At 38.0% G+C, this 23527-nt stretch overlaps 1 protein-coding gene across 6 annotated transcripts in view; it reads right to left on the bottom strand.

Annotated features, from left to right (window-relative positions):
• The window catches only part of Fggy (FGGY carbohydrate kinase domain containing), a 373036-nt gene that overhangs the window by 218728 nt on the left and 130781 nt on the right, over positions 1-23527 (bottom strand). For all 6 annotated transcript variants that reach the window (XM_031377871.1, XM_031377870.1, XM_031377872.1 and 3 more), the window contains one exon: positions 14444-14559. In XM_031377871.1, the coding sequence (XP_031233731.1) occupies positions 14444-14559 (116 nt within the window). The remainder of the gene's footprint in view (positions 1-14443; positions 14560-23527) is intronic.

Genomic DNA, 23527 nt, shown 5'->3' with positions numbered 1-23527 from the left:
CAACATAAGGAGCAAAGCTATACCCTAGAAGAAGCAAGAAGGTAATCTTTCAAAAAATCCACACAAACATAATTCCACCTTTTACAACAAAAACAACAGAAAGTAACAATTACTTTTTCTTAATATCTTAATATGAAATCTTAATATCTTAATATTACCAACATATCCTAATCAATTGAAATCCAAAAATATGAGGAATTAGAAATTTATTGACTGTCATCCAATGATCTCTCTAATTTGATAATTGGAGAAATAGGTCCAATATTATACAATACATATACACTTCCAGCTTATTTGTTCGTGACAATGTCTTGCTGTGTACAACATAATAGTCTTGAGATCTTGCTTCTCCTATCTCAGTCTCTCTATTAGAAGTATTGTTTATTTCACATTTTTACACTACAGTATGGTTTTTAGAGCAGCTTACATATTTCAAAAGGATTTATATACCCAAAAGAAATGTACACAATTAAATTGGGAGGGGGTTTGTAAGAGAAAAACAAAGAGTAAGACTGAATGCTTTGCCTGATGTTTGTAACTCTTGTATCAAGTTAGCACAGTAAGAGCCAAGATTTTAAGCTCTACTAAATATAAAACAAACAAACAAACAAACAAAAATACTTTATATATTTATGTTCATTTAAGAAAATATTAGTAGTGATGTATTATTTTAAAATATACAGGTAATACGTTTGGAGTTACTTAAAATTTATATTGAGAAAAATGTATGTATTTTCAGTATTGCCATAGACAAGCATCTACATAACACTGTTAAATTGATTGTTGTTTTATATCAAACAACTTTTATAATACTCATTTTTATTATTATAATATTTTATACATTTTAAAGAATATGACAAAAAAGATATTGTAGGTGTTGAAGGGTGTCTCTGGGAGGAGTTGGGGTACAAAAGGAAAACAAGAATGTGATTTAATTCTTAAAATATGTTTTTGAAATGTTAACAAATTCAGATAAATTGAAATCATGTAACTTTTCTCATTATAATGCAATAAAACTTAAAAAAAAAGGTTGTGCCTTCTAGCTATTACAGAGAAAACTATACTAATGAAATTGTAACAGCATGTCTTCCTAAACAGGACTTGAACAATCTAAACAACAGTTGGCATCACAATGCAGATGGGAGGAATCTCACAGGGTCCCACCCTAGATGAAGAGGTATATGCAATTAAACTCTGATGATTGAGGGAGAATTGGTCTTTCCCAGGGATTAGTCCACTTCATGGTTATCCAATGCTGAGTACTCACCACTGAGAAATATGACTGTACATATATATATATATATATGTATATATATATGTATATATATATTCATAATATGAACATATATATATACATGTATATATATATGTATATATATTCATAATATGAACATATATATATATAACACTGAAAGAACTCTGTAGGCTGTATTTATATGATGATTTGTCATATGACTATACAAAGGCTGAAGAAAAAGAATCCATAAATTCGGGTTGGACATAGGGGAACAGAATGGTGGATGGGGAAAGTTAATGCAAATATATTTTATTTCAATTTTTAAAAGGCTTTATATGAAGTCACTGAAGTTACCAAGCAGATATACTGCTTTCCCTATGAGCCCACACAGGTTAAGTACTGGTTTGATAGTACATAGCAGCATCAGGTTATAAACTCATGTTAGTCTAGCTCCCCAATAGTTACCCCAAAGTAAATCTGGAAAACAAACACTGTTTTCCCCCAGTAGCAAGAGTCAACAACAGACCTTTGTGCATGGTGTGCATCACAGAACAAGCAAGACATTGCAGAGACTTTGCCTCTTAACAATGTGCTGGCAGCTGAGTTGCTTCAGTTTAAAGCCAAGATACAAAGTCCTTGACAGGAAAGGGCAGGAGGAGAAGCAAAGAACATGAAGTATTAATAAGCCTCGTAAAATCATTACCTTGTCCCTTAAGTAGCCTCTGATGTAGAGACAGCAGGGAAGAACACCAATAGGGGTATTTTGTTTGCTTTTCCCTCCCATACATTGTATATTTCTACAGCTAAAATTTAACAGAATTTTAAAGTCATTTTCTAGGTTTTATGATACCACAAAGAGATCATCTTCATTCTGCTCACCACAAGAGCACATGGGTCACAGGGAAGGTGGGTCAGTGACTCATTACCTCCCAGGACCTGCAGAGGCTGTCTGAGTGGCAGGCAAACTTCTGGGATCAATAAAGTTCAAGGCAAGGCAGTGCCTGCCAACAGGCCTTAACGAAAGTCATTAGTCAACTAGTGACCCGGCAAACTCACTGCAGCAGCCCTCTGATGTGGATTCTCAGAAAGGTTGATCTGTGCTGAGAAACTGAAAAGGTCATGGGTATGTAGAAGTCAAAACTCACAGAACAGAGGGGAGGGAAAGAAACCACAGAAGAACCATGGAGTCAGAGGGTAGGACACCTCAGACACCAAGGTCACCACTTACCTTCTGTGTGACCATGAAAAGTGAGGCCTAAGAGTGATGGCATGTCACATGCAATGCAAAAGCTAGTCAGGCACAGGGGAGGCCTTTCAAGAAAGCTAGGTTAACCCCTCTCTAAATGAATGACAATGATGACATAGCATCTGGTGTGCATAGGATCTAGATGCAACTCTTATGCTAATAGCCTTCAAAGAAAGGAAAGGCAAACTAATTGTGTACTTTGATGTGACTAAAACTGCCTTTCAAGGAAATATTCCATTCCTTCTTTCTGAGAATGTCGGAAGCCATCTCCTCAGCTTCTGCAGTGGTACTCAGAAGTGGAGTCATAAGTGAAGGTGAGTGGTCTCTTCCAATCAGCACAACCACCCTTGAGTGACAAGTGTCCTGGGATTAGAATCTTGCTGCAAGCCTACCATGCTTGTCTTGGGAAAGGTGATTTCAGGAGGTGAGTCAACCCCAGCCTATTCAACTGTTTCAGACTGACTAGTATTTCCAGGTCCCTGCTCCTCTAAAGAAACCACTCCCTACCTGCATTTTCGTGGCCTTTTAACTGTGAGGCTCCAAGTAAAACACATGTCTTCAAATGCAATGTGAGCTCTTACTGATCTTGAACTGAACTTCTGGCCCAGGAGACTCTAGAACCTATGGCTTTTTTAACCTATGACCTTGAACATCAGAATCCCCTGTGCTGTAGTTTCTTCACTGGTAAAATGATACAATATTACCTCTACTAAGACTAGTTAGGAAGATTAGTAGGTTAATATTAAGAAAACACCTAAAAGTGACTGATACACAATACATGGACATTTGGTTGGTTTAGTCATCCTTAGCAACCTAACACTCTAGTTAGTCTAAGTAACCACTAACTTTACATACAAACCATAGGGAATCTGCATTTTCCCTTTCCTTTATTTTAAATAAGAGGTAGGACTATATATGTACACTGAATAAATATATCCCTCCGAAAGAGACAACTGGAGTTGGGAGGCAGTTTGGGGGCAAGGGAGAAACCTAGTGCAATGGAAATTCCCATGAATCTATTAGGATGGCCCTAGCTGAGACTCCTAGTCTTAGGGAATACTTTGTCTGAACCTGCTATCTCCTGTAACCAGGCAAGACTTCCAGTGGTAGGCTTCATACACCAACCCAGCTGTAAAATCTTTAACTTATAATCTGTCCTGCTAGCATGATGTGCTGGGGTGAGGATGACATAAAAATTGTGAGAGTAGTCAACCAATAACTGGTCCAGCCTGAGACCTGACCCATAACATGAGAGAAAGCAAACCCCTGACACTTCCTGGAGGACAAGAAACCAGAGGCCAGAAGGCCCGGGAACTAGGATAGAACTAAACATGACTAGGAAAAAAAGTCAGTGAAATGATGCCGACCTGACATTCTGCTATACTCAGATTGGTGCCTAGCCCAATTGTTATCAGAGAGGCTTCATCCAGCAACTGATGGAAACAGATGTAGAGACCCATAGCCATAGACCCATAGACAGAGTTCAGGGAATCCTGCTGAAGAGGGGAAGGATTGTTGGAGTCAGGGGGAGTCACGAGCACCACAAGAAAAGCCACAGCATCAACAAACATAGACTCCTAGGGGCTTACTAAGACTGAAGGGACAATCAGGGACCCTGCACGGATCTAACCTAGGCCCTGTGCATACATGTTATAGCTGTATAGCCTGGTGTTTTGTGGGACTCCTAACAAAGGGAGAGGCATTTCTGATGCTTTTTCCTTCTTTGGGGGCCCTTGTCCTCTTACTGGGCTGCCTCATCCAGCCTTCATATGAGGAACTTGATATGTCATGTTTAATTGATATCCCTGGAAACCCTGCCTTTTTCAGAAGAAAAACACAGGAGGAGTGGATAAAGAGGTTAGAGGTGGGTGAGATGATGAAGGAGGGAAGGAGGGGAAACTGCTGTCAGGATGTAATATATGAGAGAGTAAGTTAATTAAAACAATATCCCTCCAACCCCTTCCATGTCCTCCTGTCCCTGGCTTCCTCTCAAATTGGTAGCTTTTATATTTTAATTGCCGCATATATACACAATATACATAAATACAACCTGATGAGTTCATTTTTGTTGTTTACACACATATTCTAGGGCTGCAAAACCAGTTATGGTGCTTATCTCTGGGAGAGGCTAATTCTCCTTTTAGCAGTCATTTGGTCCCTACAGTTTTCTTGTCTAGCGTTGGGACTTCATGAGACTCTCCCTCTTCTGAGTTAGCATGTCTACCGATAGTGTCATTGTTCAGGTCTGGTTTAGAAAGCCTGCCTCACAATAAAATTTCTGGGCCTCTGGGCCTCACTATTTTCTGCCCCCATCTCTGATAATGTACTGAGCCTCAGGTATATGAGTTGTGCTGCAGGTATATCCACTGGGACTACATTGTATAGTGTTGTGGCTTTATGTAATGGTCTCCACTGGCTGTAAAGAGGTGTTCTTTGATGGTAGATGGTAGTTAGATGCAGATTCTCTTCTAAGCTCCATGACCTCCCTAGCTCTAAGAATTTGGTTGGATGTACAGCACAGGCCTGATTTTCCTCCCGTTGAGTGGGCTGCTGGTTATCCGTAAGACATGAGTGCAACTATTGCACCTTCAGGGATCTCTTGCCATGCTGATTAGTGCTGTGGTTCATAGGTAACAGAGTTAGATAGGACTACTGTTTGGTTCCTTCTCCTGGCAGCTTGCATAGCATTTTATGGCACTATGGGAGCTAGACTGTGGGAAGCACATTCAGGTTAGATCCAGATTAGAGAACCTGAGACCTCTGTCTTAAGTGCTGGTGTCTTCAGCAACAGAGACTTACCTTCAACCTTTAAGAGGAACCAAGGGCTATAGAAACAGACAATATTGTTTTGAGAGTCACATGGACTTCCCTGACCAACAACTAGATAAGAGATTTCTCATGCCTGGTGCTGGGGATTTTGTTAGATAATCTATGGTCAGCAAGTTAGAACAGGCCACGTGGTATAACTTCAACTAATACACGATGTATGGTATATGTTATATAATATGTAATATATATCATATATGTGTACATATATATTTTAGAAAAATATAAAATAATACAATTGCTTTAGTTTTTATTAAACAACCTTGGTGGTTTCTGTCTCTGCTACCTCATTTTTAATAAGCAAAAAAAGTTTTTTTAAAAAAATATTGTTAATGATATAGTAGCTGTTAGGGTCCAAACTTTTGGGAAACTAAGATAATGATAACCATATTCTCTTTCTGAGTAGCAATTCAGTTTTAGTTTCATAAGGTGTGTGAAAGCATCTTCAGCTTAGTCTATTAATTATGGATATATAGCTGAGTGTGACTACATTGAGCCATTATGGTCAAAATATTCTTCTAAGTTTTATTTATCTTAAGCTACTCTACTTACTCATGATTTCAGCATCCACATATATATACTATTGCCTTTCAATCTTCTTGACTGTAGCCACATATGGAAGTGTCCTTTCCATGGTCTCTGTGTGTGTGTGTGTGTGTGTGTCTGTCTGTCTGTCTATCTGTCTCTATGTCTTTCTCTGTCTCTGCCTCTCTCTGTCTCTGTCTGCCTCTCTCTTCCTCTCTTTCTCTCTTTCTTTCTCTCTCTGTCTTTCTCTCTCTGTCTCTCTCTGTCTCTGTCTCCGTCTCTGTTTCTCTCTCTCTTTCTCTCTCTCTCTCTCCACTAATCCCTCTGCCTAAACACCCTTTTGACCCCCTTCATAGACTGAATACATCACAGCTTAGTTTAAAAACTTCTTCAGACATTTTTCAATCACATAAACATACATTCCTGAAAGCAGCGCTGGCCTATTTTTATAATATTTACCACAGAGGCAATGTAGTGATTTATAATGCTCCAGTCCTCTGTATGAAGTCAGGAACCTCGGGACCTTTAGTTCTTTTGTTCTCAGAATCTAACAGTGCATCACATTGAGTTAGTGAATTAGAGCTAAGAAGGAAATGAAAGATTATTCAGTCATTAATATAACCTTATCTTGCATATCATGAGTCCACTTCCTGTACTGTTCCTCCTCTGAATATAATTATCAAAGCCCTTTTGGGTTCTTCCCTGGATTGGGCCTGACAGCAGTCCAGTCATGACTCTATTTGTGTTGTAGCATTGTAAATGCTATTGAATGCTGTAATGATTGGTGAGCTGGTATTTTATTCAGTACTTTCCAGAAGTCACACATTTTACACACATCACCCTTGTCCATCACAGCCCTGCAAGCATTATTAAAAATGAAGAAACTAAATCTCGGGGACAATTGGCACCTTGCTCATTTTATGCAGCCAGACAGTGGTGTATCTAGGATCTTATCCAAAGCTTTTCTCACTTGAGAGCTTGTGATTTCTGGATTCCCCCAATAGGAAACAAAAATTAGACTCATTTTGAAGTTTTATGGAAAAATAAACAACACAAAGAAAAGTATTCTTTACAAGTTGTAAAGCACTGTAGGAATATTAGTCATAGATTTCCCCCTAATTATCACCAAAATAATTTGTATTTTTAATTTGTATATGGCTATATGTCCTTCAGTTCATGATAAATCACTCAAACAACAGCTAAAAATATCACCAGCCATATGCAGCTGAATAATTTAGACAGGCTTGTAATTCCAGCTAACTCCTCAGGGTTTAATTGTCTTGTACCTTGCTTGGAAAAAGGTTGTGTCGTCCTAAGAGTAATTTTAAAAAAGCATTTCACAACTTTAGATTTTGACAATAGTTATTAGAAATATTCCAGTATTATACTATCTTTAGCATAGATGAGCTGTCATTATGGGAGCATTCAGGTTCAGAGGAATTGATGGTTCTTATAATAATAGCTAATATTTGCTAGAAATATTTTCCAGTCTTGGCAATATACCAGATGAGGTGCAAAAAGCTCAAGTTGCATATGGCAGAGCTTGCATGGGCCATAGGTTGCAGAACCAGAATTATAATCAAGCCTATCTAAATCTGGAAATAAGGAACATCCTTTAAATATGAAAAAACTAATATTTTACTTAATGATTCTTGTTTGTCTATATAAGTCAGTCATTTTAAGAGACTTATCATTATGCTCCCAGATTCAACTGTCTCAGCTACCTGGACAAAGCATGACATTGTTAAGGAGGGCCTCTGGAGTCAGCTGACCTGAATTATGTTCTTAATGAGTGGTTCTTCCCACTTGGCTGACAACACTGGTACTGCCTTAATAAGCAACATTGTTGTAAAATCTCAAATCGGAAAGCTAGCACAGAAGAGAGAAAGTTACAGGGATGGGAGCTTTGTGGTGGCCAAGTGGGGATGCAGGAGAGCTGATTTCTGTTCTCAGGTGTGTCTCTGAAATGCTGCAAACCCAAGAAAATTCACTTCATATCTCTGAGGCTCAGTTGTTATCTCTAAATTGAGGGTACTAGAATAAGACCCTTATTTTCCTTTCCTCTGATAGTTATTGATTCTTTAGGAGGAGGAAGGAATCTTGAGGGTTAACCTTACTTCTCAGTGTTTCCAATCATCATCCAGATGCCAAACTGTAGGGAGGAACAGTATATACCCAAAAAGCTTCTAAAAACCATTACTTGCCATTATCACATCACGATGTGGTCATCACTGCTCCCTTGTCCTTCTAGCTCTCTGAGGCTCTTCCTGGAAGGGACAATAGCTGAAATGGTATTTCTGGGAACCTAAGGGGTGGGTGTGCAGTGTTGGAAAAGGGTTTGAAAGGGAGTGATCCTGTGTACAAGGTGCCCGGGTACAGTTAAAAATGATAACAGCTAACATTCCTACAGGCTGCATAAACCAAGTCCCGGGACATCTGAGATCACACTTAACTTCACACTTCACGACAGATATTTACAGATAGGAAAGCAGGTATTGTACATGAATATAGAGAACAAATGGTGGTAGGACCTAATCAAACACTCGTCTTCACAGAAGCTACAGACATCCATAGTGGCCCTTGTTGCTTGCCGTTTTATCTGCAGATTGGTATAAGTAGTAATTTGATCATCTCTTAAAAGCAATGACGCAAATACCATTACGTGGCCCATCTTCAAGTTCCAGAAGATATCAGCCCTCTGTCCCCTATCCTACCCCATTCAGCAATTTCAGGACACACCCATTCTTTCATGCCTCCATGCCTCTATACATATTGTTCCTTCTGCTGGAGAAGCATTCCTTCTTTGCTTAGTAAAAGGCACTCATATTTTTCAATCACTTTTCCAGGACTATCTCTTGAGAAGATATCCTTGGTATCACTACCATCATCATCAACAAGTCTTACAGTGTTTCTTCATGGTACTGGGGAATCATTATTCTTTTTTTTTAAAGGATTTTTAAATCATCTTAACTTGTATGTATGTGGGTGTGTCTGGATGGAATATGTGCACATGAGCACAAGTGAATTCAGAAGCCAAATGTGTTGGATCTTCCAAGAGCTAAAGTTACAACAAGCAGTTGTGAGCTGCCAAACGTGGGTGCTGGGAACTGAAATCACTCCTGCCCTCTTACTGAAAATCTTATATACTTACCCATCTCGGCATGAGTAGATAAGAGGTCTCCAGAATCAGATGGACCAGATTCCTTTTGTATTCATTTTGTATACTTAGTCTAGCGCCTATCCCATGGGAGGCCATCAGAAAGTGCTGGGTAGTTGCATGCATATATTATTGCATAAATTAGGACTCCAAGACATTCCCTCAGACAGAAGACAGACTTGAAATGGTAAAATTAGTCTGTAGAATATTCAGATGATACTTCCTTCTCTTTAAAAATTAGAAAGACATAGTTACATAAGGTGGACAGGAATAAGGATGATGATTTTTAAAACTGCAGCAAGGTCAAAGGCTCAGAGGGTATTGGGAAGGCAAAGTCTGGGGCAGTTAGTGGCATCCTTCTGAACATGGGAGATAAGTGGTGTGACAGACCCTACATAACCAAAAAAAGGCTGAGAGTAACTGTGGCCTTCCAAGTTTAGTACAAACTTCACCTAAAATACAAATCACAAAGATGTAAGAGCAACAACAGGCTGAGAGGAACCCTTGAAAGACAGAGTGGTGACCACAAATCACATAGCTCATGAATATCAAAATGATAAGCAAACCTTTAACAAACAAATTGACAAGTCCTTGGTAGCATGCCCTAGTCTCATGGGAACATTTAAAACACTGTATATGAGCAGCTTAAGAAGGATTTATAAGCCCTACAACTATGGACAGCATCACTAGGTTCAGGATATACACACTAGTCATGACTATTAGTAAACCTTGCTAGTAGAAAACATTGGGAAAAATTACCACAGGGGAACTCTCTAGTCTCTTCTGAGATAGAATAATATTGATATGAACACTCACATTTCTGGCTATCCACCATTCACTTATTCAATACAGAAGAGGAATCCCTTCTCTAATCTGTGACAGAAGAAGAAGAAGAAGAAGGAGAAGAAGAAGAAGAAGAAGAAGAAGAAGAAGAAGAAGAAGAAGAAGAAGAAGAAGAAGAAGAAGAAGAAGAAGAAGAAGAAGAAGAAGAATCTGACAGCTCTAGGTAGGGCTGCATCCTGGATATAGCATCAGGACAGGCTTGCCATGGGTCTCTTCATGGGTCACCTACACTCAAGCCAGTAGTCTCTCTCAACCAATGAACCAAGCAAGTCAAATGAATGAATCTTGTACCAGAAAAACAAAACTAGATCTGTTTCCTCTATGTGTGCTAGCTTCCTAGATGGCTCATGAGTGGGTGGGTCAGTATCATGAAGAATGTAATACCTGAAAGCAGAGGCAAGAGACTGAATGGCATAAGTTCCAGCTATTGTTCTGCCTGGAGTCCTTTCTTAAGTAGGAGATGTTCATGAGGATCGCTGTGAGCAATGACTTTGTGAAATAAAACTAGTATGTCACCTAGAACTATTGTTTTCTTCAAAGAATTGGTAACAACTCCATTAAGCTTTGACAAAACTAAAGACAAGAAAAGATATTTTTTATGAAGCCCTTCATTCAATCATATATTGACTCATTCATCACGCATTTCAACAGTATATACTCTATGCTATGTGATTTTGTCTATAGTGCATGACACTTAAAATATGGTCTCACTGGGAAAAGAAAACCACTTTAATAAAATGGCAACCTCCTTTCCCCTCTGGCAGGGATCTTTTTCCTCATGTGCTTTGTCTTTGCTCCTGTTTCTCACTTCACAGTCAGCAACTCCACTTGGCCACTGCATTTGCTCACTGTCAGGCTTCCCTGATCACAAATAATGAACAATCTAAAAGGTTAGCACACTGTGTCTTTTGACATATCACAACTCTAAAGTGTAAATAATCTCTCAGAAATTTAGTTATGCTGGCCCAATAGTTTTTAAAACATGGCCTCCTCCAGTAAAAACAATGAAATGCTTTTCCCAGGAAGTAAAAAGGCAACTGTTATTTGCTGAAAGGGAGCCTGCATAATCCATTAGAGCAGGTGGGACCTTGCCTCTCTTCCTAAGGACCTGTTCCCCCCAACCCCCCGCTGAGGTCTTCCTGCCTGCCTGCTTTTTGATAGATGTTTGGGATTAAACAGGTGACCTGGGAATGATTCTTCTGGAACAAAAGGTCAAGATTTACTGACACAAATCATTTTATTGGACTATGGGTAGATAACCCCCTATTAATAAAAGAAAGAAACAGAAAGATGCCAGGAAGGGAGTAGGAGAAAAGGTAGGAAGGGGGCAGACATGGTGGGTCATGCTTTCTCCATCACTTACAACACTGAAACCATAGCCTCTAAGTACATTTTCTATTATATTCTTTTAACTCATAAAATGATTTTCTTTACCTTCTACAATGTTCCATCACCAAACTGACCAAATAACAATTTGTACCTTGTTCTTGAGACAGAGCATATTAAATATCATATTTGATCACTAACTTACATTTCATAAATAATTTATTTCGAGAGCATTCCTCCATAAGACCATTGCTGAGGTGTTCGGTTTTCAGGGAAAGCATTTATTTACAGCCTGAGCCAAAGAAGGCTGGTAAAGACTTGGCTAAAAGCTCTGCATGGAGAAAATTATGGTAATTGTATTAATGCTCAAATACATGGCACTCAATGCTCAAATCTGCTAAAAGGTTTTGTGCTATGTTGCCCACATCTTGATGGGCAATGAGGCCACGAGAAGTGCTTAATTCTTGATGGAACACTTCTGAGACTCATCTTTCATAGTTCCAAGAATTGCTAAAGAATCGGAGGAAGCTTCCAGAGGAGTTTCTAAAACTCAAACTCTCCTCCTGAAGGTCTTATGCTTTGTGTTCACACTGAAGTTTCAAGCTCAACTAACAAGAAAGGAAAATCAAAAGAAACATCATACAATTAATTCTGATAAATGGCTGTGTTTTAATTTGTGTCCAGTAAATTATAGTTCATAATATGTCTCCTTCTGACATCTATTAAAAATCCATTAACTTAACAGGCAAAAATCTAATAAAGTTACTCTGCAAAATGTCTGCTAGTTCAACGTTATGGACTTTTAATGAATATTTTTTGTAACTTGCTCTACTAGAAGAATTAACATACTAATTGAACATGTATCATGTTCAATATTAGAAAAAAAGAAAATGTCAATATAATAAAAAAATAAGAGTTTAAGGTAAAGCCACGTCACCTAAAATGCTATTAAAACCAGTAATTTTAAATTTAGAGCTTTTAAAAGTTAGAAGCATGAAGCTCCTAATACCAGCCATCTCAGCTTAGTCCTTACAATCACATCACAGTAGTCATAATATAACAGTAAGCCTTCTCAGGCTAGGATGGAAGATCTAAGGGTAATCAATGAAATGCTATGTAAACAAGATCACAGTCTAGCAAGGAAAACAGGTCATCAATCTATTCTGTGTTCAATTTACCATGGGAGCTTTCCCCAATAAGGAAGATGGGTAATACTGATTTTCAAAATGACTTAAGTAACTAAAGTGAAAATCTGTGTTCCAGTACAATGTAGTGATGCTGACTAACTTGGAGCTTCTCTTCAGGCTTCTTCTAACCTCTGATGCTTACCTATAAGCAAGCTGACTCATAAGAAACAAGGCCTGTGGGATATAGAAGCAGGAGCATTAGGATCACTGTCTCCCACAGGCACTCTCCTCAGATAGACTCTACCTTATCCCACCCTGGGACCTGGTATGGATGCTTGTCTTAGTCTAGTTTAAGTTGACTTTGAGTGTTTAGAGTGCTGAATTTTCCAATGCTAACCCCATCAGAGGCCAATTGTAGAACTACATCAGCTCTCTCAGTCTAGAATGTTCCAAAAAAACAAGAAACATCCTGACACAAACTGTAAACCTTAAAAGTTGTTAAAGAAACCTAACTTTGCTTCCTATCTGTAAAACAGGAATATGAAAGTAATAGTTTTATGAGGACAGTGTATATAAATCACCTAACTAGAGACCTAAAAGTCAGTTGATGAGCTTTCTACTTTCTTCCCTCATTGCAAGCTCTGAGCCTTTTCTACCAGCTGAGATCTTCAGATGGTTTTGGCTGAGCCATAGATGTCACAACACAGTATTCTGCTCAGTGTTTTGGTTTTGCTTCTTTCTCTAGAATTAGCTAGTGGAGGTGGAGCAGATCACAGATTGCATACCATAACTGGCAGCACAGGTACTCACTTGCATTCTGCATGTTTGTTTCTAATATACTTGAGCTTTTCACAGAGCAATAATGAAGATTCCAGCAGAGAAAAGTCAGCAATGATTGACTATGGAGGTCAGAAGCTTCACCAAATGTCACTTGCTGTTTACCAATTTAAAAGCCTAATTCTCACATTTCAGTAGGAACCTAGGTGAGCATATGACCACCCAGCCAATAAATATTGCATTTTTTAAATCAGTTTGATAGCATAATAGGGTCTGATAATATGTGTTGGTCAATCAGAAGTGATATTATACTGCCTCCAAAAGAACGAGTGTCATGATTCTTAGTTTTTTTTAAAATTATTTATTTTTATGTATATGAGTATACTGTCTTCATGAACACAAAAAGAGGGCATTAGATCCCATTATAGATAGTTATAAGCCACCATGTGGTTGCTGGAAATTGAACTCAGGACTTCTGGGAGAGCAGCCAGTGCTCTTAACCTCTGAGCCATATCTCCACCCCCCTTAGGGTGTTTTGATTCTTCTTTTTTACTTGCTGAGAACTTATGAGAGTTCAACAAAATTGCACTAATAGCTGCTTGCTTCTTTTGTCTTTCATTAGAGAGGAATGAGATATCTTTTATAATCCAATACACTTCTAGATCTTGTCATAATGCTATAGCCAGCATATTAAACAAGTTAAGAGGGACTTCTATTCAAGCATATATGTCTGCTTAACTAGCAATTGCTTACCAGAATAACTAGTAGTAATTACACAAAATAAGCATCGCCCTGTGAAACATCCGTATAAATGTTAAAGGTTAATATGTCATAATTATACTTACCAAATACTGAAACTTGCACCAACTAAATACCTACCAGCCACTCAGATATGTGCCATCTAGGTAAAGCCACATAAGACTGGGAGTCTGTGGCTCCACAAGCATTGGCTCACATCCTACCTTCTGTCTCCTTTTTGATTCTTCTAGTTTAGACTTTTCAATTTTATTTTTTCTTATTGTTCTTTTGTGTTTTTCCTTGAGCCAACTTCATGAGACCCTTTTCCTATTTCTGAAATGATCCCCATGTGCCTTCCTGATGACATCACCCCAACTGTTCCATGAATGATCATCCTGAGTCAGCACCATGACAGATACTCTATTTTAAGACCTATCTTCATAAAACATATATCGACCCAGTTCAAACAAGTCAGAAAACTAGTATCTAAAGACATGGTTTATCCATCACAGTTGATATATTCTGAAAACTCTAGTCTTGAAAAAAATAGATTATCTATAGTGTAATTCAAACAAGAAAAATCACAAATATCCTGATATATATGCACCAATGATAGTACTTTGGATTTTCTATTATTTTACCTATTTTGCTGTAATTATCATCAATGAGATCTTCCAGTCCAATCATCTTCCAGAAGCTGTCGTCCCAACCTTTCTCAGCTGAGTACGTCCATTTGCACACCAAGGAGCAGAGAGATCTAGAAAAATTGAGAGGCAGGAACAACAGTGTCAGCCAGCTTCCTTCATATTTTGCCAAATAATTGCCCTGGTGTCTTCAGTAGTGTGGTGGCACAGAGGAAACAGTAATTATGTGTTCCTACTTGGATAACAGGCTCTCCATATACCTGGAAATGAATGCTAGCTCCTTCTATGTTTAGAACAGATTCAGTCTCCTACACGGTTTCTGGCCAAACAAACACAGTAAGTGAATATTTGAAACATGTAGGATAATTATGAATTATAATACTAATTAGCTTTGTATGAAACTGAGTAAACTTTTCAAATTTAAATGTAATATTGATATGTCTATATTACAATTGTTCTTTATCATTAGGTTTCACATATCAAATATCCATGTATATGACATATCATTTGGGGCTTGTATCAAAATAACACAAGAAAGGGAAGTGAATGGTGCTGTGGATGGATGGGTGGCCCTGGGCTGCTGAGCACTGGAACAGAGATGAAGTCGCAGGACTCTCAATGTCATCTACTTTTGTACATCTTCTAAGTTCTCTATTATAAAAATATTCCTTTCAATGTCTGCTATAAAGTAAATAATATCACTGTAATAAAAATCAATACCTTAATACTGGAAGGTGTTTTCCTTTCAGCTTCATTTCACAATGTCACCCTTAATATTCTATACTACTTTAGAAATAACCTTACGTCTATGAAAGACCCATGTTCTTGTATACTTCTTTGCCTCTGCTCCACCATTTGCAGAAAGATCTCCCAGCTTTCTTCATCCTAATTCAATGTTTCAAATTCTAACTTTGACCTAAGATGAAACTCTAATTTGTGATTAAATAGCTCTTTTCTTACCTGCCAGAAAATGAAAGTATGTATGTATATATGTATGTATGTATGCGTGCATGCATGTATATGCACGTACATTTTGCCAGTGCCAGAGATCAAATTTGGATCCTTATGTGTGCCAAGTAGCATGGATTCACACTCATGCCCACAGACATTATTTTTATCACACTGTAATTAATTAACTGCTTTTTCTTGGGTATTACCTATATTTTATCAATCTGCTCTCCATATTTTGCCCACGGCAAACTTCATAAACATGTAACTTTTCCATGAACTCTTTGTGAGACGTCTGTGTCTGCCTCTCTTTGCTATTGGCTAATCCCAACCCCGAATTCTCTGTTCTTGTTCTTACAAGGGTTGGTACACCCTTGTAAGTCAGCCTTTCTTACTTCCTATTACTTTACTCTTCCTGGAACGGTCTTCTCACTCTGCAGCAGCTTCCTAGTTAGCTACCATAGGTCAGCTCAGACTGTCCTTCCTCAGGGCTGTTCTCTAAAAGAGAGCATGTTGAGTCAGAAGCCTCTTTTCTATGTACATATCTGGATATATCCTTGCCTTATACTGACCACTGTGGCTTTATGCTTATTTCTTCTCCATCCTTCCCATTAAAACGGACACCTTTTTTATATCACAAAGTGTACTTCTTGTCTCTATATCATAAGTACTTAACTTATGAAAATGTATGTCTAGCTATAAGGCATACCTGTTGAATAGAAACACTAGAAATCTTTCTTCACAATGCTACAGGGATGTGGCAAACCAAAGGAGATCACAGTCATACCATTTTAAGGATACATAACAACCCATGTCGTGATACATAAACATTCATCCACTTGGTTTTTAGTGGCTACTATGATCCTGGTGCTATGGTAGGCCTTAGTGGCAAGTAGTATACACAAGACCTAGTCCTTTATTGTCTCAGAAGCAGAAAATTCAACTTGGGAGACAGACATTCCTTAAACAATTACACATAAAATCCCATGGTAACAATTAACCCTAAGTTTTCTAAAGAAGAGCACATAGAGACTTGAGAAAATCTGATGCAGTCAAGAGCTGGGAGTCAGGTGCTTGGGCGGGGGGAAGGGGAGAAGTTATCAAGGTAGGCTCCACAGATGATGTATCATTTTACTAAGGTCTAACTTGAAAGCAAGCAAGAGACATTTATCACTAATTTTTTTTTTTTTGATATAGCACAGATGGCAGAACATGTCAGGTCATGCTAATGGGCAGAAAAACATTAAAGAGGTACTTACACCAGCACAAACAATATATACGTGCTAACTATGTCCTTGATTTAAGCAAGGACATTTCCCCTTCCCCCGGTGGTTCCATTTTCATCCAGAGGATGAAGGTAAGAGCCAATTATGAAGTATGCTCTGAAGTATGAGGTGGCCTAACATCTCCTAGAATGGCATCAGAATTTTCAACCTTTGGGGCATTTGTAGTTTTTTTGGAAAGAATAAACAAACCTATGAAGAACAGATAAGGTCAAAGGATTGTTTGCAATACACCTAGCACATGGGCTAACTCTTCACAACTTAACACCCATCAGCATTCAGAGATATCGGAACCTCTACTTTGGCAGTATCTTTCATCTTAATTAACTACTGCTGCTGTCCTCATTTTTGTCCACTTGGTAAATATCATCTTCCTTACAATCCAGTTCAGTGTTGCTCCTCTGTGAAAGTTTCCTCTGACCTCAAAGCCAAACTCATGGTCCCTCCTTTAAGGTTCCAGGTAAGCAGTAAATCTAAATATCCCAGGGAGGTTGACAGGGCTGGATGTCTTTACCCCTTTGCCTTGTGATTGACAGTGGAGGATCATCCTTTAACCCTGACATTGTTCAAGGGGCCTCCTTTTTTCCTTTTGGGTAATGATTCAAGATTGCATTTAGGCAAAGAATGACGCAGAAATGATGGCAAACCAGTTACTGGTCTAAATTTGAAGATACTTTGTGTGTTTTAGCTTGTTCTCTTGAACCTTCATTTTTTTTCCATGAGGAACCCATGCTGAGTGAGCTGATGGGGATGGTAACAGAGAAATGAAAAGTATCGCCTTACTCATGTTTAGATCACACCCCTAGATTGTCCTGTGTCTGTCAGGGTCAGGAAGCTGAGAATCTGGCTGAGAGCAGAACCATCCACCAGAGCTCAGAGGAAATAATCTTCCCTTGAGCCAAATAAGTGACCATTGGGTTCAGCAACTGAAACCTGGTGATAGTTTGCAGCTGAGCAATTATTAATTCATAATACAAATAAATTAGTCCAAATGTATTTCTCTTCATTAACAAAGAAAATAAAAGCAAACCCTTATTTCTTACTGTAAATATGAATACTAGCCAGAGAATATTCTTTGGAAGAAAATGACTGAACAGGAGGCAGGAAGTTTTATGGATACAAATTCCTCTGAAAACCCATTCTATATATAACTTATTAAAACGAAATTAGGGGTATCCGCACTTCTCTCTCTCTCTATGTCTGTGCCTCTGTATCTGTCTTTCTGTGTGTGTGTGTGTGTGTATGTGTGTGTGTGTGAATGTGTGTGAGTGTGCGCATGCACACACATTGGCCTGGAACTTACATAGCCAGGGTTAGCCTGAAACTCATAAACATCTGCATACTGGGATTATGGACATGAGCTACCATGCACAACTGGTCTGTTTCATTTGAATCTCTTTAGAATCAATTGATAGTGATTACTGGGATGTTTCTACTACAGCAAAATCAGCAATATTTAAAGAGTGCATCTGAGTTCACAGCCTCTCAGTGACTCTCTAGAAGAAAACTTAATACCTATTATTACCATTACTACGGTGTATGTGTGTGTGTGTGTGTGTGTGTGTGTGTGTGTGTACATGTGTGTTAGAAGGCACATGCATTTGACATAGCTCACTCGTGGGACATAATGGACTACTTGTTTGAATGAATTACACATAAGTAAGTGGTCAGGTTTGCATGGCATGTGTTTGCTGAGCCATCACATCAGTGAAAAAAGACAAGGTACAAATGGCAGATTCAATAGTGCACCTTGCCTGGAAGCTTCTACTAAAATCAAGACTTTGACAATGCCCAAAGTATTTTACTGGGCAACCTGTCCTCCAGTCCCTCTAACTGCTGGCCAGTTTCCTCAAAGTCAGCCAAAACGTCAGGGCAGGAGTGCTGTATTTTTCTTATGGAGTTTTTTTTTTTTTTTAATGCCAAAGGACTCTAAAATGCATACAAATATCAAAGACATAGATCCATCAGTATATCAAAATAACACAATGCAAAACAATACAAAACACAGTACCTAGAGTTGGGCATGGTAATACATATAAGACAGTAAGGTCACTTGAGAAACAACATCTAAAACATCCAAGAGAGGCAGATCCCATTGAAGTAAAAATCATGAAGGTGTCTGGAAAATACATCAATGAAAAAACCATAAGAGATGAGGATGAAAAAAAAGAAAAATTTCTTAGAAGAAAAAAATAATTAAAAATCAAATTTTAAAACTTAAATTGTCTGGGCCAGCATGATGGCTCAGCAAACACATGCCATGCAAACCTGACCACTTATGTGTAATTCCCAGAACCCACATAAAGGTAGAAGAAGATAAGTGATAAAAACAAGTAGTTCATTATGTCCCACGAGTGAGCTATGTCAAATGCACGTGCCTTCCAACACTCATGTACACACACACACACACACACACACACACATACACACACACACACCGTAGTAATGGTAATAGTAGGTATTAAGTTTTCTACAGATAAACTACCACCGGCATGGATGGAAATCAATGCAAAGTCCTTGGAATAGGAGATGAAGGAATGACTTACAACAAGGAGCAAAGAGAAAAATAGGACTAGCAAGGGGACGGAGACAGAGACAGCATCCTAACATGAGAGTCACAGGAATGCCAGAAGGGATCTTTAAAGGCTAGAAAAGAACAAAGGACAGAACAGATGAGGAACATACTCTAAGCAAATGCATGCAGTAGTAGGTTCTTCATATACTCTGCCAAGGTGAAACTTAAGCCTGTGGATTAAAATTTCTCATTAAATCCAGGAAATACTTGAATTTCAAGAGTAAACAGAAAATTACACACATGCCAGACAGAAAAACTAACTTTTTACAAAAGGAAAGGACCCAAGCAAGCTAAAAAATTTTTATCTATATCCCTGGAATGCAGAAAACATAAGAATAATGTACAGATCACTAAGAAAGATTGATCCAAGAATCTTACACCCAGACAAAACATTATTTTCTCAAAGGAAAAGAGAAACATTCTCAACATATAATGGTTTTAAGAAGTAAACTATTCACATAGGCTTTCTGAGGACAATGCTTGAGAAAATATATAAATTATCCACAGGTTCAGAGTAGCTGTGTCAGCATAGAGAAGAGTAACAAGAGGAATAACATGACTGCTATACATTTATTGTTTATATCATCCTCCTTTCTCTATGCATGTATACATATAAGCATACACATTTATTTGCATGTGCTTAAACACATACATCTATGCATATGTATGTCTACACATAGACGAAAGCATAGTCAGTCTAAACAGATGATGATACTGTAAACAAAGTTTGTAATATGGAATTTTCTGGAAGCATAACAGGCATGCTGCAATAAAAATAAAATCCAAGGGAAGGCTTAGAAATGAAAAAATTCACATAAACCCTCAAAGTCAAAAGATTAGTTAAGGGGCATGTCTTATTCTGTGTTGTTTTATCCAAATACCACAAGGCTAATAGTGTTCCCCCTCCAAAGTTCATATAACAAAAACTTAAGGCCAGACACCAGAAGCCCTTTTTAAGATGTTAGTCAGGGCTTTCCAAGAGACTGTCCCTAAACAGACAGTCTATTGCTGTTGCCTATGGATTTTCTCCTTAGGTGGACGGTAAGTATCTATTGCTGAAGACACCATGCACTTCAGACAAAGGATGCAGAGTGACCCTGAGCTGGAACTGTCCTAAATGTCCTTTCCCAGAGGACTAGCTTTCACAGTAGCAGAAAGCATCACGCAAGCTTCCAAAGACAAGAAGCAGCCAGCAATCCTACCCAGTAATGATGCCTGTGGGCCACATCAATAACCAGCATGGCACAATAACCCTAAGTGTTTAGTAGTGACACACATGTTCAACAAGAGGGAATCCATTCCTAATACCGGACATTGCTCACTACTAATAAAGCCATGGTTACTGGATGAGAAATTACAACCATCAATTTACTAAGTCAACATAATCGCTAACAACAATCAATAAGCATGAGTCCTTATACCCATAGAGAAGTGTAGTCTTTACCCCACAACAAGGAAAGTTCTCATTACAACAGACAAGGACCACTACAGAAGACCAAAACAAATCAAAATGCAGAGTATGGGGTCCAGTCTCAAGGGATACATCTACAAAACACTCACATACACCTAATGCTCAGGGAAGATTGCAAAAGATGGGGTGGAAAGGTTGTGAGAGCCAGAGGATCAGGGAGTTTGCTATGAGACTGTGTCTCCTAGTAACATCAGTCGCTAAATAGATAAAGTCTTACCAACATGACTGTCCAAACATAAGCTGAACAAGGACAATGTCAATAGACATGCCGAAGTGGACAAGCAAAAGCCTACGAGGCCTCAGTCCTACACAATGAACTATAAGCAATTGAAGAAAGCCAGGAGAGAGATGTGGTCTTCCCCAGCATACAATACATCAACTGGTCAGTCCTGAAAACATACATAGGTAATATAATATAGACTGAATAGGATATGTATAAATATATCTATATAGACATAGATATAAATGCAATAAGTATTAGTGAAAAGGAGGCCTTGAATTTAGATAAAGAGGAGTGATATATGGAAGGGTAAATGTTATAATTAAATTATAATTGGAAAAATAAAATTAAAAAGAATAAATTATAAAATAGACCACATTGTTCATTAAAGAGATGTTTCTCATATTTTAAGGAGATGAGAAGTTTAATGAATTCAAAATATCTTCTTTTTAAAATTACTTATTAATTATACCATTTTCCCTTCCCTCTCCTCTCTCCAAGCCCTCCCTGATGTTCTCCCTTGTTCTCCTTTACATTCATGGTCTTTTTTCATTAATTATTGTTATTTGTGTGTGTATACACACACACACACACATTTATTTCTAAATATAACCAGCTCAGACTGAATAATGTTATTGTGTATGTATGTATGTATGTATGTATGTATGTATATATGTATGTATGTACATATGTATGTATATTTTCAGATCTGATCTTTTGGCCTTAAACAACTAATTGACGTACTGTCATCTGGGAAAGACTAACCTTTCTTATTTTCTGCTTAATGTTGGTTAGAAAAGAGTTAGGGTGGAGTCACTGGTGGAAATGAAAAGCTCACCAGAACCCTAAAGATCACAAGAGATAAAAGAAAATAAAGGGGGAAATGAAGCCAGTGAAGATAAGGAAACCCACACTGATTAAACAGAAATGAGTGATAGAATATAAACTTAAAAATGAGGATAAAGTCAGTTCCTGCAAGACTACACAGAAAATGAATGGCATCAATGTCACGACTCACTAAAAGAAGAAAAATCAAAATAGCCTCAGAAGTAAGGTAGATACTTCCAACATATATTTTCCAATCTGATAGTTCTTTTTTTTCTAAAGTACATTCATAAAAACTATGATATAACTTTTAAATGTTAAAATTTATTTTTAGACTTATTTTTATTAATTTTATTTACATATATCTATGTGCATGTGTGTGTGTGTGTGTGTCTTTAGAGACTTTAGAGAGTTGCAGGAGCTGTGATCTGCCCATCACAGGGTGCTATGAACGTAACACAGGTCCTCTTCAAAAGCAGAGCAAGCTCACAGCTACTGAGCCGCATCTGCAGCTCCTATGTACTTACTTTATCATTATGGCGAAGCCATGGATATAATGCTTGGGTAGATATGAGGGTGGGCATGTACCACAGCACACGTATAAAGCTCAGAGGAAAGCTGTTCTTCACTTTATATGCATTCCAAGGACTCATTCAGACCGTCAACATTGCACAGGAAACAGTTTTACCCACACAGGCACTTCACTGGCCTTGACAGACATTTTTAAATGTGACATCCAAGCACTGGATAGGCAAAGACAGGTGACCCTGGGGACTCACTGCCAGGCCAACAGTCAGCAGCCAGCTGAGCCTAACCAGTGAACGCCAGTCCAAAGAGACTTTGTTTCACAAAAGCTAAGGAGTGTGGAACCTGGTATATCCTATGACCTTTGGTCTTTACACATGCACATACATACCCATATACTCACAGGCACCGTCACACTCACAACACATTTACAAACACAGAGAACATATAAAAATAATAACTCACAAAAATGATGAAACATAAATAATTATACTGAAATACACTATTGTACTTTCGGTATTTTGTAACTGAAATTCAGTACAGAAATGTGAAACCATAAGAATAATTATAATTATCTCTACCGTGGGATTAAATGGCATGAATATAGTTGAACAATTTCAGTTCTACATATTTGTATAAGAGGAAGGAAAAAGCATTTCATATGCAGGCACTAAATGGTATAAGTGGTACTTAATAACGGGCTTCACTGGGAAGAGTCCTGAAAAATTAACAACCTAATCAGAAACTTTGGAAAATCATGAAAAAAATGACGTTAAGAAGAAAACTCAGTGAGTCTATGTGAAAACATGATTAGCAAAAGAGAGGAAACAGAGATGAGAGATAAAAGTAACAAAAATAGATGGAAACAGGGGCTATTACCATGGAGAAGGCAAACATTGACAGAAAAAAAGCCAAGGGATAACATGAGAAAGACTGTGGAGTTGTGGAAATTTAGACAAAAGTACAATTTCATAGAAAAACAAAATTTACCGAAACAAACATGAGAAAACTTTAGAGGAGTTATTAGTACTAGAGCAGTTGAGTTAATAGTTTAAGTCACTGTTCCAATAATACTTTAGAAGTCCATGTGGTTGTACTAGAAAGTCTAACATTCACTGAACAGGCCTCTCTGAAGTTCTTTATACTCCAGAAGAATAGCTCCTTACTTTATTACTAAAGCTAAGATAACATGTGACAAAATTCAAACAACAGCAGTACAGCAAATAAAAATATA

Source organism: Mastomys coucha, unplaced genomic scaffold, assembly GCF_008632895.1.
Source record: "Mastomys coucha isolate ucsf_1 unplaced genomic scaffold, UCSF_Mcou_1 pScaffold18, whole genome shotgun sequence".
Taxonomy (NCBI): Eukaryota; Metazoa; Chordata; class Mammalia; order Rodentia; family Muridae; genus Mastomys; species Mastomys coucha.
The sequence above is the reverse complement of the archived record's forward strand: the minus strand, read 5'-3'. Positions and strand labels throughout refer to the sequence as shown.